At 46.6% G+C, this 16,665-nt stretch overlaps 1 protein-coding gene across 2 annotated transcripts in view; it reads right to left on the bottom strand.

Annotated features, from left to right (window-relative positions):
* Positions 1–16,665, bottom strand: part of LOC119449428 (tryptophan 2,3-dioxygenase-like) — a 177,032-nt gene that overhangs the window by 79,295 nt on the left and 81,072 nt on the right. For both annotated transcript variants that reach the window (XM_037712598.2, XM_049665200.1), the window contains exon 2: positions 6,283–6,403. In XM_037712598.2, the coding sequence (XP_037568526.1) occupies positions 6,283–6,317 (35 nt within the window). In that variant the 5' untranslated portion in view covers positions 6,318–6,403. The remainder of the gene's footprint in view (positions 1–6,282; positions 6,404–16,665) is intronic.

The following is a 16,665-nucleotide window of genomic DNA, read 5'->3' as shown; positions in this document are numbered from 1 at the left end:
ATTCTATTGTTAACAATGCTAACCGCCTGCTTGGTTACTTGCGGAGTAATTTTTCTATGGCTCCATATTCATTAAAGCTACTACTGTACAAAACCCTATATATAGTTAGCGCGATCGAAATTAGAGTACGCGTGCTCTGTGTAGGACCCGGGCCTCGAAACCCTTACTAATCAATTAGAATCGGTACAGAATTGCAGCGCCCGTTTTATATAGTGTAACTTCTTCCGCACTGCTAGCGTAACTGCAATGAAAAGTACATTGACCCTTCCTAGTCTTTCACTTCGTAGAAAACTTTCACGAATACTAACCTTTCACAAGATTTATTACCACAATTTTTAGCTAAAAGGGGATCTTGTTTCTGAGCCATCATTCATATCACCTCGCACAGACCATCGACATAAGGTACGCATTCTATATTGCCGGACTAATGCGTACTTTAACTCTTCTGTGCCAAAGACGGCTAGCGATTGGAACTACCTGCCCCCCTCTGTTGCCGATATATCTCACACGCGTTTATTTAAAACTGCCACTGAAAACTATGTGTTCGCCTAATATGTCTTGTTCCTAATCTGATTTGCATTTTACCTAAGCTTATGCTTTTTCGTTGCTGTATACGATAGTGTTTCTGTACACCATATTGTTTTCTTGTGCCAAAGACGGCTAGCGATTAGAACCACCTACCCGCCTGTGTTGCCGATATTTCTGACACGTTTTAGTTTTTTAACTGCCGCAGAGAAAAGAAGTACTGCATTATGACACTAACGCGCACCGACAGTGAACGCTTCGGTGGTCTCGGCACTACGACGCCTCGATGCCAGCATTCGAAGGGACGCTGGCATCAAGAAGCACTACCAACGCCACTTAGGTGGCGTTCACCGTACTCAGCACAGCGGAGCGTCGCCTCCGCAATTAGCTCTGAAAATGTTTCTGAAGTTGATCGCGGAGGCTGCAATTACGACGCGCTGTACGCGCTGATTTGACTCGGTGACGATTCAGTTACGTGCTTTGTCTTGCGCGTTGTATTAGTGTGTCAGTTACGTGCTTCGTCTTTCGCGTTGTGCTAGCGTGTGCAGCGTAGTGCAGCTTCCATATGCACGACGGTTGCTCATGGTCATCGACGTTGGTAGTCGTGATGGAGGAGACGTGCCACCAGGCGTCAGCGTGGGTGCATCAACGCCTAAGGGCGCTTTAGCCACAAAACACCAATAGACATTATATATCAATGTGCAATAAACATTACACTACTTCTGTGAAGACGCAGAGAAAAACGTTGTGTTTGCCTAATCTACCTTAATTGTTAAGAGTCTGATCTTGTATTTCGCCCAAACCTACGTTTTTCGTTGCTGGATACCATATTGTTTTATTTTTTGCTGCATTATGACTTCTTTCTTTTTATGCCACTCCCTTCTGTAACGCCCCCTGGGCCTTGAAGGTATTGAAATAAGTAAATAAATAAATAAATGAGCAACACGACAACAAGGTGAGAGCAGGAGCAAACGTTTCGACAAGTGGACGTGTCTTCTTCAGGGTGAGAGCAGGAGTCAACGTTTCGACAAGTGACTTGTCTACTTCAAGGCGAAGAAGGCAAGAAGAAGATTGTCGAAACGTTGGCTCCTGCTCTCACCTTGTTCTCGTGTTGCTCATCATACTATTGGTTACGCTAGTTCATTATTTGCCGCATGTATTGATAATAATGGAGAAATTAGCGCAATATTTTTAGACTTTATCAAAGCATTTGACAGAGCCATTCATGAGAAATTGCGCAATAAGCTCATAAATATTAACCTTCCTGACATTTTAATTTTCTGGACTTCTGATTATTTACGAGTGCTTGCGTTGTAGTGCACGTTAAAGAACCCCAGGTGGCAAAAATTATTCCGGAGCCCTCCACTACGGCGTGCCTCATAATCAGCACTGGTTTTGGCACGTAAAACCCCAGAAAGAAGAAGAAGGATTATTTACATAGCCGAACAGACTTTGTTTCAATTGAAGGTAGTGATTTCTGCAGCCTTCCTGTCACATCAGGTGTGCCTCAAGAAGTGTTCTGGGAACCTTACTGTTTCTACTATATTGGAACTCAACTTAAATTATTCGCGGATGATGTCTCATTTCGTGAAATTACAAGTGTTCATGATCAAATTGAGTTGAAATCTATCTAGCTAACGTACATATAGGTGGTGCACCAATTTTGGCATGACTATTAACACCAATAAAGCTACTTATTTTGTGTAACCTCCAAGAAATCGTTATTTAAATATACTTACAAGTTGACATATTTTCCTTTAAAACAGGTTGATAGTTACAAGCACCTAGGAGGGACAATAACAAATGACCACTCTTGGAATCAGCACATTGTCAACATTTGCTCCTCTGCTTACCGCAAACTTTGCTACCTAAACATAAACTTCGGAATTCTCTTCCTAACGTCAAATTCCTTGGTTATTTCACTTTCAAGGGACCTAAGCTTGAATATTCTTCTATTGTTTGGGACCCTTATACTAACTAACATTAAAAAAGCTAGGAAGAATTCAGCGAAAAGCTGTCCAGTTTATTTATTTCAAATTTAAGCACACTGATTCTCCTACTGAACTCATGAATACTAACAACATTGAACTGCTTGAATCGAGAAGACGATGATGTCGCTTGAACGTTTTGAGCTTACTTCATGACAGTAAAATGGCCATTGATCACACGCAGTGCCTTCCCCATTGTCCACAAGACCTACGTATGCGTCACTATTATCAAACACACTTTATTATTTTGCCAGATCTTATATTCATACGTTTTCCTTTCTTTTTCATTTTTTCCGTTGGAACGTCTTAGGAACCTTATGGCGCATTGTATGAAAGATGCTGATTGTTTTCGCCTTATTGTTTTTTTTCTTTTTTTTTCTTCCTACCATGTTTTCTTTCTAATACTGTGTTATTTGTGTTGCCCGTCCTGCTTGGACCTGTTTGGTCTGCAGTATTTGTAGTAATTATTATTATTATTATTATTATTATTATTATTATTATTATTATTATTATTATTATTATTATTATTATTATTATTATTATTATTATTATTATTATTATTATTACCTTGTTCTTACAAGGCAACTAGCGGCATGCCTCACTGATCAGTATTAGGCCAACTCCTTTTTTAACATTAATTATAGACGTTTTTTTCCGCTATTCGCGACTCTTTTTTTCATTCTGCATGCCGATGACACCAAAATTTTAAAGAAAACTTACACTGTTGATGATGACTGTCGCACCCTGCAGTCAGACCTGCTTTCTTTTACTAGATGGTGCAAATATTATAACCTCACTTTGAATACTGCTAATACCAAAGGCATGACTTCCACACGCACAACAGCAAGCATTTCTTTTACTTGTTCTGTAGATTCTGTACCGTTGTGTAAGGTCTGTGAGATCAATGATCTCAGTGCACTTTTTGATGCAACCTTACAATTTGCCGCTCACACTAAACGCGTTGCAATGCGGGGTATGCGCTCTCTTGGTTCTGTATGCAGACTATCGAGGGAATTCAATTCTCCTACACCGTTCCGCAAGTTGTACACAACAATCTGCCTTCCTCAACTCGAATACGCGTCGGTCGTCTGGAATGCCATTTCTAGATCCAACTGCGAAATTATAGATCGGGTCCAGAAAAAAACTTTCTAACCATACATCATCACCGCTCTGCTGATACGGACGCTGGTACTTGCTCTAGCAAGTACCTGCACTGTTAGATTATTATTATTGCCCTTACTTCGCGACCGACGTAATCGCGCTGACCTTATGTTTCTCTTCAAACTCGTTCACGGTAACCTCACATGTCCCAAACTCTTCAATTGTATCGTGTTTCGTATGTCGCGCAAGATCACCAGAGAACATAGACCTTTCCATGTTCCTGCCTGTCATCACCAACACTCAACCATCCACAGAATACTGAGTCTTTATAACGCTTACTTTCGCGATCTTGATATCTTCCATAACTCGCGTCAAAGATTCCGAGCTTGCGTTGTTGTATCATAGTTTCACGCATTGTTCAACTGCCCTATTCCTCCTCCTCCTTTTTTTTTTGCATTTACTTTGCGCTTTGTTGTAGGTATACTCTGCTTTTCACAATTGTTCTTTTTATTCATTGTTTTCTTTTTATATTCGCCTGCAATGTTTGTTGTTCTTGGTTTTGATTGTATGTGTGCGCCCAGCACTCAGACCGTAAGGGTTGTTCCTGGACACGTTAAGTAAACATGACTGATGAATTGGTTTATTATTATTATTATTATTATTATTATTATTATTATTATTATTATTATTATTATTATTATTATTATTATTATTATTATTATTTACGTTCACCGATATCGTAACAGCCTATGAGCGAAACTGAGCGGCTTATACACCCTGACAGTCGCAGTTAGTTAGTGTATTGCTTTTTTTTCTTTCGCTAACGTATCCCGTTGTATTTGTAACGCCTGTCGCAGTGACGCCGAGCATTAGAGTGGGCTAGGACACTGGCACTTGTTTAAAAAATGCCAAAGGCCACCGAAGCGTTGCTTGCGATGAATACGAAAGAACGGCGCTTGAAGGAAAAACGTGAGTTACATATAACTGTTGGGCACAACGATGTACGGAATGGATCCCTCGAAAAGTTGGTGCCTGACATTCGGTTTCTGCCGGAGGACATGCAGGGCAGCGAGGCACGCAATCCGCTACGCTAGCCGCTCTTAGCGCGAGGCCAGTTCGTTCCATGGCCGATTAGACAAGCTTTGAAAGTATTCCATTCGGCGTTCTGCTACAATTAGGCGTCATTAGCGGCCAGCATCGCAATGCTGAAATTACCTAATTGCGAAAGAAAGTTTCCAAAACCGGAATGCTACGCACGAAATGAGCTTGGCTTCATCGAAACGCAAACCTCGTATTGTTAGAAAAAGGCCAGATTCAAGAGACAAACATGCCCGGGCTAATTTTTTTTTTTTTAACAGCGAAGCTGTTTAAGCCAGCCGTAATTTGTGGTGCGTAGCAGAGAGAGAGATTGTGGTTGTGAAGAGGAAGAGGCGAAAACTACCAAGAAAATATAATATACTTTCTTGCCTAGGCGGGATTCGAACCCGCGTACCCCCGGTCCCAAAGGGAGCGTCGTAACCACTAGGCTATGTAGCATTTTTTTTCTTTATTGCATGGAAATATTAGTAGCTATATGCGAAAATTAGTTGTGTTACATATATACACACAAGAAAAACAAATTAACACACGCTAGGCAGTCCAATGAAAGTTCAGAAATCGGGTAAACAAACACAAGCGTCTAGATACGAAATCCATTCAGGAACGGGGTCAAAGGTTGCAACCACACTCCGCACTTGAGCAGCCTCTTCTCGAAAGACAGACCTTGTCGAGCGTGGTGGCTCGGCATGTCTGTCGATCATTCGGCTTCCCCATAATGAATACAGTCCTAATAACATTAACAAACCATATGGTGCATTACTGATTGTCTTTTTGAAAGGAAGGCACCGGATACCGTAAGGTTTTAGAGGAATCCCAAAAATAAAATGCATCACGCTAAGCAACGCGCAGTGACGGCCGTATGTCCGAGACGCGCGAAAAGAAATTATCATCATCATCATGAAGAGTAATAAAATGAAAAGTTCGCGAGCACTTCCGAAAAATGCTGGGCTACGATCGCCCAGCTTTGCTGTTTTTGAAAAGGCTGTCAACCTTGCGAGTACCTGGAGAGCTCGCATGGTTTTGGTCAAAGTAGATGCGGCATGATACGCATAAATACTTGGCGCTGGGCTAGATGGTTGATCTTATTACGCAAAATTAAGACGCTCTTTCCAATGCTTACGCTCTTTCCTGTCCTGAACTTTTTTCCGCCCTCGGTTGCGTTTTAACATTGCATGATGAGTATACTTTGGCACATTGGTTCCAGTCTGAGGAAGGCACGTGAAAAACTGAGACCTTTTCTGACCTTCCTTAATTTAATTTACGAGGTTCAACGTCCCAAACCAACTCGCGGGCTGTACGAGAGACGCCCTAAGTGGAGGGTTCCGGATTAATTTCGACCACCTGCGGTTCTTCAACGTGCAACACGGTACACAAGCGTTCTCGCGTCCAGCGTGGCCGCGAATCGACCCCGCAACCTCGTAGTTGGCAGCAGCAGAACGCTCCATAGCCACCGCAACCAGCCGAACGGCTTCCTTGAATCGATGTGGCTTAAAACTATACTTTTTTTTCCCCCTTTCGGAGGTCAAGAATACGTGGCAGAATTGTGGGGCGATGATAATCATTTCTTTACCTTGCAGCCGTTGCGTTGTTCTTTGCGGAGTCCATGCCTGGAGGCGGCGTTGAAAGGAGAGGTCCGTAAGCAGCGTCGCTACGTTCCCGCACGTGCGCTCGCTACCGGTCCAAGCACCGGTCTGTGGACGGGGAGAGCAGAGACGAAGAAAAACAGTCAGGCTGTGACGCGGCTTTCAGTCCGGACGAGAATCTCCTATGCGCCGCCGTCTCGTAAAAATTGAGAAAGCGAGAGAGAGAGAGAGAGAGAGAGAGAGAAACGAAAGAAGACTAAAGCAAAGGGGCCTTAGCCCGTCGTCACTTTTCGCACTTTCCCTATCGTATTTTTTTGTTTGCTTTCCTGCGTTCACCTTCTCGCCGCTCAATCGACGACGCAGGGTGACCTTGCTTTCCAACCGACGTGGAGAGCGCGACTGCGCCACGCTCTCCGCTGCCGGTGGTCATCGTCAGCTCGTTTCCTCAGCACGATGTCGAGAAGTGCGGGAGAGACGGCGGGGAATTCGAAATGAACGAAATCAACCTTCATTCATTCGCATTTTCGCGAAGTAGGAAATCGATCGCGGACGAAGTGCTACAACGCTGTAGCCCGATATTCAGAGAGAAGAACAAGATGAAGAATGTGCAACGACGCTAACCAGAAGCTCAGTATAGGGTTGCTTGCTGGATCTATTCGTACATATCTACTCGATGAGACACTAACGCTGTCTATAATCTATTCCATAATACGTGAAAATACTGGGACACAATGGGCGCAGTCGTGTAACCGTCATAGTCGTAATCACGGACTCGACCTAGACATGCGAATGAAGTTAGCACCCACCAACGACAAAAGTCACGCACGCATGCTTTATGCACAGGCTACGACTGTAGCAGTGGCGTCGATTCGGCGCTACGTATACTTTATCAGCCGTGCAGACATATCTGGGCCTTGAATAGACTGGGCGATTGGCCATTTACAGAATCAAAGGTATTAGGAGCTTGGCCTCACTGCTCGCCGGCCCAGAAAGCCACTTGAGCTCTTATACACCACCCGAAGACGACACACTTGAGTGCCAGACTTTATATATACGCTGCACCTAGCTTAGTGCATGTGAAAGCGCGATCAAGACTCGCTCCTCTCTCTTTCACCCCCCTTCCTCACCTGTAGGGTAGCAAGCTGGACAAAGTCTAGTTAAACTCCCTACCTTCTCTCTCTCTCTTGAAGAGCGCGATATGCCTGAGATTATAGAACACGTCGTTGTGCATCTGCCCGCGCTATATGCTGCGGAAAGGCAATCACTGACAGAGCGCTTACGGAATTGCAACAATAGACCTTTGTCAGAAGAGGTTTTCCTGGCACCTCAGCCGGACCATCATCGTTGGCGAGGTGTTCTGAAAACTGTCGGCAAATTCCTGCACCAGAATTGTCTCGATTTGAGACTACGATTTTTATTTGAGACTGTGATCTCCGTGTACATTCATACTAACACTCATGCACCCGTTATCAAATGAAAGCTTTTCTCTTTTAATGCGAAAGCATTATATGCCCCATTACGCGAACATTCGGCGTTGTCGTCGTCGGCGTGACCGAAAGATGGTACCAAAAAATGGCCGACGGTGCGTCAAGTAAAAACACGTCAAAATACTCGGACTGACTTCAAATTTGTCAGGGAGGTTTCTGTACACAAAGTCAATTAATGGAATTGAAAAGAAAATTGGGTACAATTACTGTCTAGGTGGGAATCAAACCCGGGCTTCCGAGGTGCGAGACGAGCAAGTTTCCCCGACGCCAAGGTGGCTCCACGGTTATGGTTAACGAAAGTTGTATCTAGTGCGGGCGTCATCGCACACGTCATGTCACTGCTTCCGTCACTGCCTCCCACGTGTTACTTGCTCTTCGGATTTCATTGGTGCTGTGTCTACTGGGATGCTCTCCGAAACGTCTACCTCAGCGGCAGCTGTGAACCGTGGTCGCCCGCGGAAGCACGCCTCAGAAAACGCAGCAAGGGAACACAAAAAAATTCATCGTTCTGCACCAAAATGCTCCGAATGTTTCCAGTCTGTGGACAACGTATACGCAAACACACACACCGATTCAGCAGAAAGAACTTTAATGCATGTCGAAAACATAAATCGACAACATAAACCGAAGACATAAACCGAAGACATAAACCGAAAACATTTCACCTAAGCGATTACAATGCTTTCGCATTCCCACACGTAAGCAGTCTTGAGAGTCGCCGTTGAATTGTTTATTCCCCTTCACCAATGCTAAATAGCTGGCCAGAACTTCGACTCAAACCGACCTATCTGAACACATATACTTCTTCTCGTTGTTTATATATCCCTGCCTTGCGTAAATGTGCACACTAACTCCGGGAGACGTCTACATACGCCGGAGATCTCGGAGGCCATGGGTAGACGGTATACGCCGAAGAGATGTCAGAAATGTGTTGCATCTTATTTCCGCTTTTACAAGCGAACATTGAAGCGTTTACACGAATTTACGCAACCGCAATCGGGCGTTTGTGCATCAACGGATACCTAATGTACGCTACAAGACACACAGCAGGTATATCATTGCGTTAAAGTTGCAAAAAGCTGTGAATTTTATTTTATCCTTCCCTCGTTCAGGCAACTGCATCCTACAAGTTTTGTTCTGGCCCCTTTCAACATCCAAGCATGTGCCATCTGCGCTTCCTTATGTGCACACGATGGCGTTCCAGCAAGCACACATTAGAACCATGATAGAGGTTCCTACAAAAATTAATAGATGAAAATCTGGCCACAGTGTCTACGGGAGCTGGCGGTTATGCCAGCATGGTTGCTAGTGCGTGGGTTTGCTAAACTCCGTCATTCTGGCTTCGAACGACTTCTCAACATTGACCATTTGCAACGAAACATTGCGTTATAAGTGCAACAATGTGCAATGCATATTCGTGTGCGCAGATGCTTACCGGTTTTGCGCGTTGAGAAAAAGAAAAATTGTGATTGCTCGGAAATTTAGAAAAATGGAGCATAATAGATAACGCGAGAAGACCATGTCGTAAGCACGCCACGGTTATACAAATCCTCGCATTACCCACCATTCTCGCGACATAGCTGAACAATCGCAGCGCGAGAGTTCCCTCGCACGCGAGAACACGTGCGTCAAAGCGGCACGTCATCTCAAAGAGCCACGTGACGTTAATTGGCCCAAGTGACGAATGCGCGCGGCTGTTGTGCTAGGAGACCCAGATTCGATCCCACCGTCGGAGTCGTAATTATTTTATTTTCTGCGCGCGAGCTAATCGGCAAGACAGCAGCACCGACCAGCCACGTTAAGCGAAGTCCGGGAGGTTTCGCTATAGGAAAGGTTCGCTTTAATAAAGCGCAATACATAACGCGACAAGAATGTCTGAAGCGACGGAGACTAGGCAAAGTCATGTTCTACCCATCATTCCCCGGAAGAAGTAAAGAATTAGGAGTGAGCATCGTGCAACACGACTGAAGTCAAACGTATCGGCCGAACACATGATCGTCATGTCATTTGGTGTTCCCGCTCCGCAGGCATAGCTACGGCAGGGCAGCCGAACAAGTGCCGCATTGATTAAAAACTACCGGGAACCAAGTATTCCCGGCCAATACGCCAAGATGCAGAGGTTACGTGTTGGGCCGATAATGCGAGAGAGTTGGCTTGCTAAGTAAGGCTGGCTGCGTGACTTAATCCCGTATCCTAAGGCTCTATTCTCGACACGCATGGCGGCTGCACGGCCGCCATTATCCGCCATGTTGACTCTCTTATTGGCTGTCGAGAGGTCACGTGTTTTGAAATTTGTGCTGGGAAACGGAAGCTTTGCAAATAGCAATTTTGCGTTTTCATCAGAATGATGAAACGTGACGTGGACCTGCAAATTTTATCGACTAATACTTTTTTGTGGTTCCTGGCATTTATAATGCAACTTTTGCGCTTTAAAGAGAAAGTGGACGGTAGCGTGCAGAAGCCGTGCAATGCATCTGCAATTTCGCGAATATGTGGTGGCGTTCCAAGATAGCCGGCATGTCAGCTTGTTGATTGGCTGAAGGAATATCCCGTAAAGAGCGTCACAGGAAGGGCCGTTTCGTAAACGTCAATTTGACGTTGCGTGACGTTGCGCTGGGCCGCCATTGCAGAGATTATCCGCCATAATTTGTGGTGCTACGAGCCGCGCGAATTATGGTAATGAGCGGCCATATGCAATGACAGTCGAGAGGCATGCGTATCGCCGCATTTTCCCTGTCATTTGGGGCCATGAAAATATTTTGTTCACAACGCGTGTTCATAGCATTTGCATCGCTCTCGGGTGGGGTTGGCATTTGTGTTTTGAACCATTATTTTTTTAAATTAAAAACACGTTTATTTGAAATAATATTGGTTGAAACTAACAAACTCTCTGCAACTTTTTGCACTTTTCACTACTGCGTTTGTATAGTAATCAATATTAATGACTTTTCGCGTCATCAAAGGTTATGACAACTGCGACTTTCTAATTTATAAAAAGAAATCTACGCAAGGCGGCGCCTTGAAGTTTCCTCTCGCGGTAAGTAAGCGCCAGAGTGAGTGAACAAGAGATGGCAGTGCCGGCGCTTGCATCGTAAGGTCCCTATATAAGAAAAGTACCGCCATCCTTTGACAAATGCCGCTTCGCTCTCTCCTGTGTTATCCTGTATCTCCGATTGGACGATGATAGCGCGCGCTTTTCACTTCTTTATATTTTCTTTTTTCCGCCTCAGAGCCATATTGAAAGTCCTCTGCGCAGCCGCAGTCGCCGCCAGCGGCGGCGGCGCGCGCCCGGCCTGAAAGCTTCAACGTGGACTTTCTAGGTGCGCCACCGTCGACTTGGCTTTCGCAAGCAAAAAGTAAAGAAAAAGCAAGCGCTTTAGGAGAGGAGGCGGCGGAGGAAAGAGTAGATGGCGGTACTTTTCTTATATAGGGATTTTATTGCATCGCGCAAGCGGATGCCTGTGGCGCGCGCAACGCTATCGATGATATTCAGCCGCTTCTCAGCCAGGCGAGTCGGGCTGAGTCACTTGCGTTTCACGAGATAGCGATAACGCGGCCTAGAGCACGCGCTCATCATCACTGCTAGGTCGCTTATGTTGTCTCCAGGTAGAAAGCAAGCGCGTGGGCGCCAATATACGATGACTCATTCCGTTTCCCAAGGAGACGCATCCTAGCTAATTAAGCAGACGACAGGTTGTGCACATGCAGACGACGGAAACGAGAAACGATTTTGATGGAATAATCGTACGCTTTGAGCAAGCTGCTTTATTTTTACTGTGGAGGAATACTGTTTTGCTTTATCAAGAACTCTAGGTTCAATGCCTACATTACAGTTTCTTAGGCGAAACGTCAAATTTGCGTCATGTTACGAAAGCAAATCGGGGCCGTCAGCGCCATTTGTAAGCGTCGCGCCTACGTCACGCCTCGAAGAAAATGGCGGAATGTCCAGAACAGCGGCTCTAGTTTCCTTAAAAGTAGCGACACTCTCCTACTCCTCGTTTCTCCTCTCTTGCGCGCTCCTTCCTCGACCGTGGCGCCGCCTACACCGCTTGAGCGTAGCAGACGACCTTTCGCAGAGTGAATGCACGCTTAGCAATGCCGGTCGCTTTAAGCGTTCGCGTTGGCGTTCTAGCTCCGAGTAACTTCGTGTATAGCATATGATTTCTATGCGGAGGGTTTATATATATATATATATATATATATATATATATATATATATATATGAGCGACGCGAACTGTCTAGTACTTTCTGGAAGACACGAGGGCACCAGGGATTACTCTGGAACCTTCGATGACTCTTGCAGAAAATCCGACGCGTTTCGCAACTGATCAGATTTCGACGATCGCCGACTGTGTTCGCGGCTATCGTTGTGCTTCGAGTGCAACTTGCTTTTGTGGGCACAGGTTCGCCCAATAAAATGTCCGTTTCGTCATTCACAGTTTTGCGACTGTTTTCTTCACCGCAACTACTACGTGACATAATATACAAATTCAGTGACGGCAGATTGTTTTTTCCTGTTTTGATAACTATATTTATAAATATCTAAACGAGCGCTAACGCCGTACCATGACGATTCCGAATGTATCGCGTGCACTACATTTTTCAAGGGCGTGTCGCAAGATCTTGTTGCGAATGGTTGTAAATAACACGTTTACGATCGAATGCCAACATACTGGCCTCCAGCAAACCCTCAGCAAGCTAAATAATCCGCTCCGTCCTTGCCACTTGAATTCGCGGCGCGTATAAGCTATGACGCCCAAAGGCTAGCGGAGGGCACGGACGCACCAGCTTAATGTCCTACAGCAAGTGCGTCTCAGACACATAGTGGCCATACGAACTAATAGTTGAACGAACAAGCAAGCGAACCACTATACGAACGAGCAAACGACTAAATGAACGACGGCTAAACCAGCCAGTGAACGAGCTGGCGACCGCATGTTTTCTTTGCGAATGTTCCACCCCCGCATCGTAACCTTTACACACTTTAAAGCTCACGCGAATTAGCACGTACGTCTCAAAGACCTATGATGCTGTCGTTCGGCGACGAACGCACCCCGTAACTCGCTTTCGGGAGAGCACGCACACTTTTCATCGGTGCCTTTGTATCGCAAATCCACCGGGTGGCCGCCAACGACGAACAAGAACAAAAGAGGCAAACAAAGCTATTCGCTCTAAAGAAAGCTAGTAAGTAACCACAAAATGCAGAACTGCTTTCCTAAGATGAGTTTTCATGCTCGAGCCTCCAATGTCAAAAGGATTGAGCGGAATCGTAAAAGTTTCGTAATCACGTTCTCAAACGCAGTTTCGCGTGCCCGCGAATTCAAGCCTGTTGGCGTACAAAACGATTAAGCTTCTTGCCTTTGCTGAAACTAATTTAGCATCCGAAGGCGCAGCAGGTCATGGTGATGGAAATTGCCGTGAAGTGACGTCGCACTTGCCGCAAAACATAGTTCCAGGCGTTCGCAAACCAAAGCAACACGGAAGAGCAACGGCGCCAACATGTGCTCCTCGCCAGTCGGTAGACGCTTATCAGGCGAAAATGGTGATGGAGCGCGATTGTAAACAAACGCAGTCAGCGCCCGGCGGCGCGACGGCCCACGTGATGCTATTAGGCCAATATAGACGCGGCGACGGCGTCGGACAGTCCGTGCGAGGAGGAGGCGGCATTCTTCAAAGCGTGACGCTACTTTTAGGAGCGAAGTACCTTAGGGCCGAGCCTTGTCCCTCCCTCGTCGTCCGTAGCTCTGGTTTGCATGGAGTCCGCTAGGGGAGCTGCGGTCGTTCCCGACGCGCGCTCTCTTTCTCTCTTCAGCTATGGATGATAACGGTCGCTTCTGATAACGGCGCGTCCGCTATGGATGAAAAGGCGAGAGTGGCGGCTCAACTGCAAGCGGAGTCGAGGGCTCGCAAAGCTGCTGCAGCACGGCGACGCAGACAACAAGCGGACCCGGAGTCTACGGCGCGGGAAGCTGCAGCAAAACGGCAACGCCGGCAAGCGGACCCGGAGCTGAGGGCTCGCAAAGCTGCAGCAGTACGGCAACGCCGGCATGCGGACTCGGAGCTGAGGGCTCGCAAAGCTGCAGCAGTACGAGAACGCCGGCAAGCGGACCCGGAGCTCAGGGCTCGCGAAGCTCGCGCTTGAACCGAGCATCGGCGCCACCAACCTCAGGTAGAGAGCGTTTCCGGCGTTTTGCCGCCGCTTCCCGCGCTCTCACCGCCTCTGGGCCCGCTTGCCAGCGTCGCCGTGCTGCTGCACTGATCACAAGGCAATACATGTACAGGGGATTCACGGTTACCCGAATGATCCCCTGGTGTTTCGCCCACTCCTCATCATTCACTTCGTGGATTTGCGGTATTTTTTTTTTTTTTTTTTACATTGAGGGGCTTTAAGTTTCCCTCCGTGCATCATTCCCGCGGTGGCTGGGCGATCACAGCGCCAGAGTTCCCTGTAGTAATTTTAGTTGGAAACTGGTTGCAACCATTGCGTTCACGCGTGGCCGATGAAAACACCGCCGTATAGCGTCGGGTTACGTGATGCCGGCTTGACGCGGGAATATGACGCTGCATGCGACCAACCGCTTTAACGCCATGCCCAAATCTCGTCACGGTATATCTACTCTGTATGTGACGTTCTCACACCGCCGCGCGCTGGATAATCGCGATGCGGCATCTTGAACAAACTCCAACTTATTGATCGTAATCGTGGATTGATCGTAAACGAAGAGCCGCCCAGTCAAGTCCGGTGGTGTATACGCCGCAGCCTTGCAGAGATATGTCAGCTCGGCGTCTCGACGAGGACTTGCGCCCTCAAATAACTACCTGTTACAGCGAGTTTTTGCAAGCAAAATTTGGCCGCGGACAGAACGTGTAAAGCTGGGGCCGCTTGTTATGAAACTGCGGCAACTGAAAACACAACAAGAAAAGAGCGCTGACAAGCCTTGCGAAGTGCTGTCTTCCGTCCTATCCTATGTATGTGTCTGTGGAATCAAAGAAACAAGAAACCCGCCGGTGAACCACTTTTTCCAAATCTGACAAAATTGGTTTTTGCCTTCCTTTGCCTGTCTGTACCGAACGCTGCAGTGAACAAAGTCATTAGCTTGGTCTCCGTGATCAAGTCCTATCACTAGAAGAGAGAGAGAGAGAGAGAGAGAGAAATAACATTTATTAGCCCCGAAGGAACTAAAGCCCAAGTCCGGGCCTCCTGGTAGGCTCATGCCTCCTGGCCCAGAACGTTCTTGACGTGCCGCACCAGAAGCGGCCACCATAGTTTTTCAAACCTTCGTGGGGGAGTGGTCCACTCCTCCCAGCTGCCAGGACGCTGGTTGTGTGGTAATTTGGAAAGTATTGTCTTTTTCAAGATGGCGTTTTCAGGGCACTCCCACAAGATGTGTTTATTTGATGGATAGGCCCCGCACTGTTTACAAGTGGGGGAGCCTGGGCCCCTGTTAATATAATGCGTATAGTGTGGTGTGAGTAATGTGTGTGTTTGTGCTTTTCGTATGATTTAGGCGTCCTCTCTCGAATGCGTGTAGGATGGTGTGTTGAGAATTGTTGATGCTTCCTTGCGAGATTTCAAAATACGTATCCTTTCTTTCCGCTGCATCTTCTGCTCTTCTCTGGGGTTGTAAGTATCTTCAACAGGCCAAATGATAGGAGGTCCCGGATTTTCTGCGCGGGTGAGCTGGAGGCTGGCCACGCGAAAATTAGAAATGATCTTGCACGTTCGCTGTGGCATCAATGAGTGGTATGGATGATGCGATAAATGTGAACTAAACGACAGCTTCTTGACCAGATTTGAGTCCGCCGTTATGTAGAAGGGAATCGTTGTAGAGAGAGAGAGAGAGAGAGAGAGAGAGATGCCTCTTTAATGAATCCCGGAGACGTTTGCCTGGCAGCACGCCTATAATGCTACTCCAGATGGGTATGATGAAAAGTGAAACGATATACACAGTTCACAACACAGGTACACGACACACACAAAACACGCCACAAATCTCAACAAACGAATGCCTGTATCTGATTATGACCAGAGTCCCTGAGAAAGGGTGCCTTCGTTGCGCCAGATGCCAAGTACGTGTCGCAGCTCAAGGAATGATAGTGTTTGACAAAGGAATGTTCAGTGCTTACATGAGGTTGTTCTTTCTGATGTGTAAACAGCCTGAAAGCGCAGATTAAGCGGACTATGTCTTTCCGTTCGTTGCACGCAGGGCATAGTGGCAATCTTATATCAGTTTGATTTAAATAAGAAGTATTTAGTATTTACGACATTTAGCCGAAAGTGATGTAGACACGCCCGATCGTGTATGTTAAGACCACACGGCATGCGAAACAGGCGCATATAATCGTGAGTGCAAATAATTTAATTTAATCGAATTCTGCAATTTTACGTGCCAACACCACGATCTGATTGAGATACGCCGTAGTGGGGACTCCGGATTAAATTTAACCCCCTGGGGATTTTTCACCGTGTACCTATGTCTAAGTACAAGAGCGTTTTCGAATTTCGCCCCCATCGAAATGCGGTCGCCGCGGCCAGGGATCGAACCCCTGACCACGAGCTCAGCAGCGCAACGCCTTAGCCACTGGGTAACCGCGCTGGGTTGCGAGTGCAATAGGACTGCACTGGTGCCATGAGTCGGTCCAGACTAAGGTCCTTAGACAAAACAATTGTTTTATCTAGGGACCTTAGTCCAGGCAGCATGCTGCTGTAGTTGTAGGCGAGGGTCGACCGTCGTTAAGCGTTGCGCTCGAGCTCCTCACACGGTGTTTTAACCAAGGAGATTTAAAATGAACTTTACTATTTAATCTCCTTGGTTTTAACGGCGCGACGCAGCACGCGACACAAGTGCTGCGCATGCGCCCTACCAGAAACGAGGCGCATC

The sequence above is a fragment of the Dermacentor silvarum genome, chromosome 4, assembly GCF_013339745.2.
Source record: "Dermacentor silvarum isolate Dsil-2018 chromosome 4, BIME_Dsil_1.4, whole genome shotgun sequence".
Lineage (NCBI taxonomy): Eukaryota > Metazoa > Arthropoda > Arachnida > Ixodida > Ixodidae > Dermacentor > Dermacentor silvarum.
Note: the sequence above shows the minus strand (reverse complement) of the source record. Positions and strands in the feature narration are given on the sequence as shown.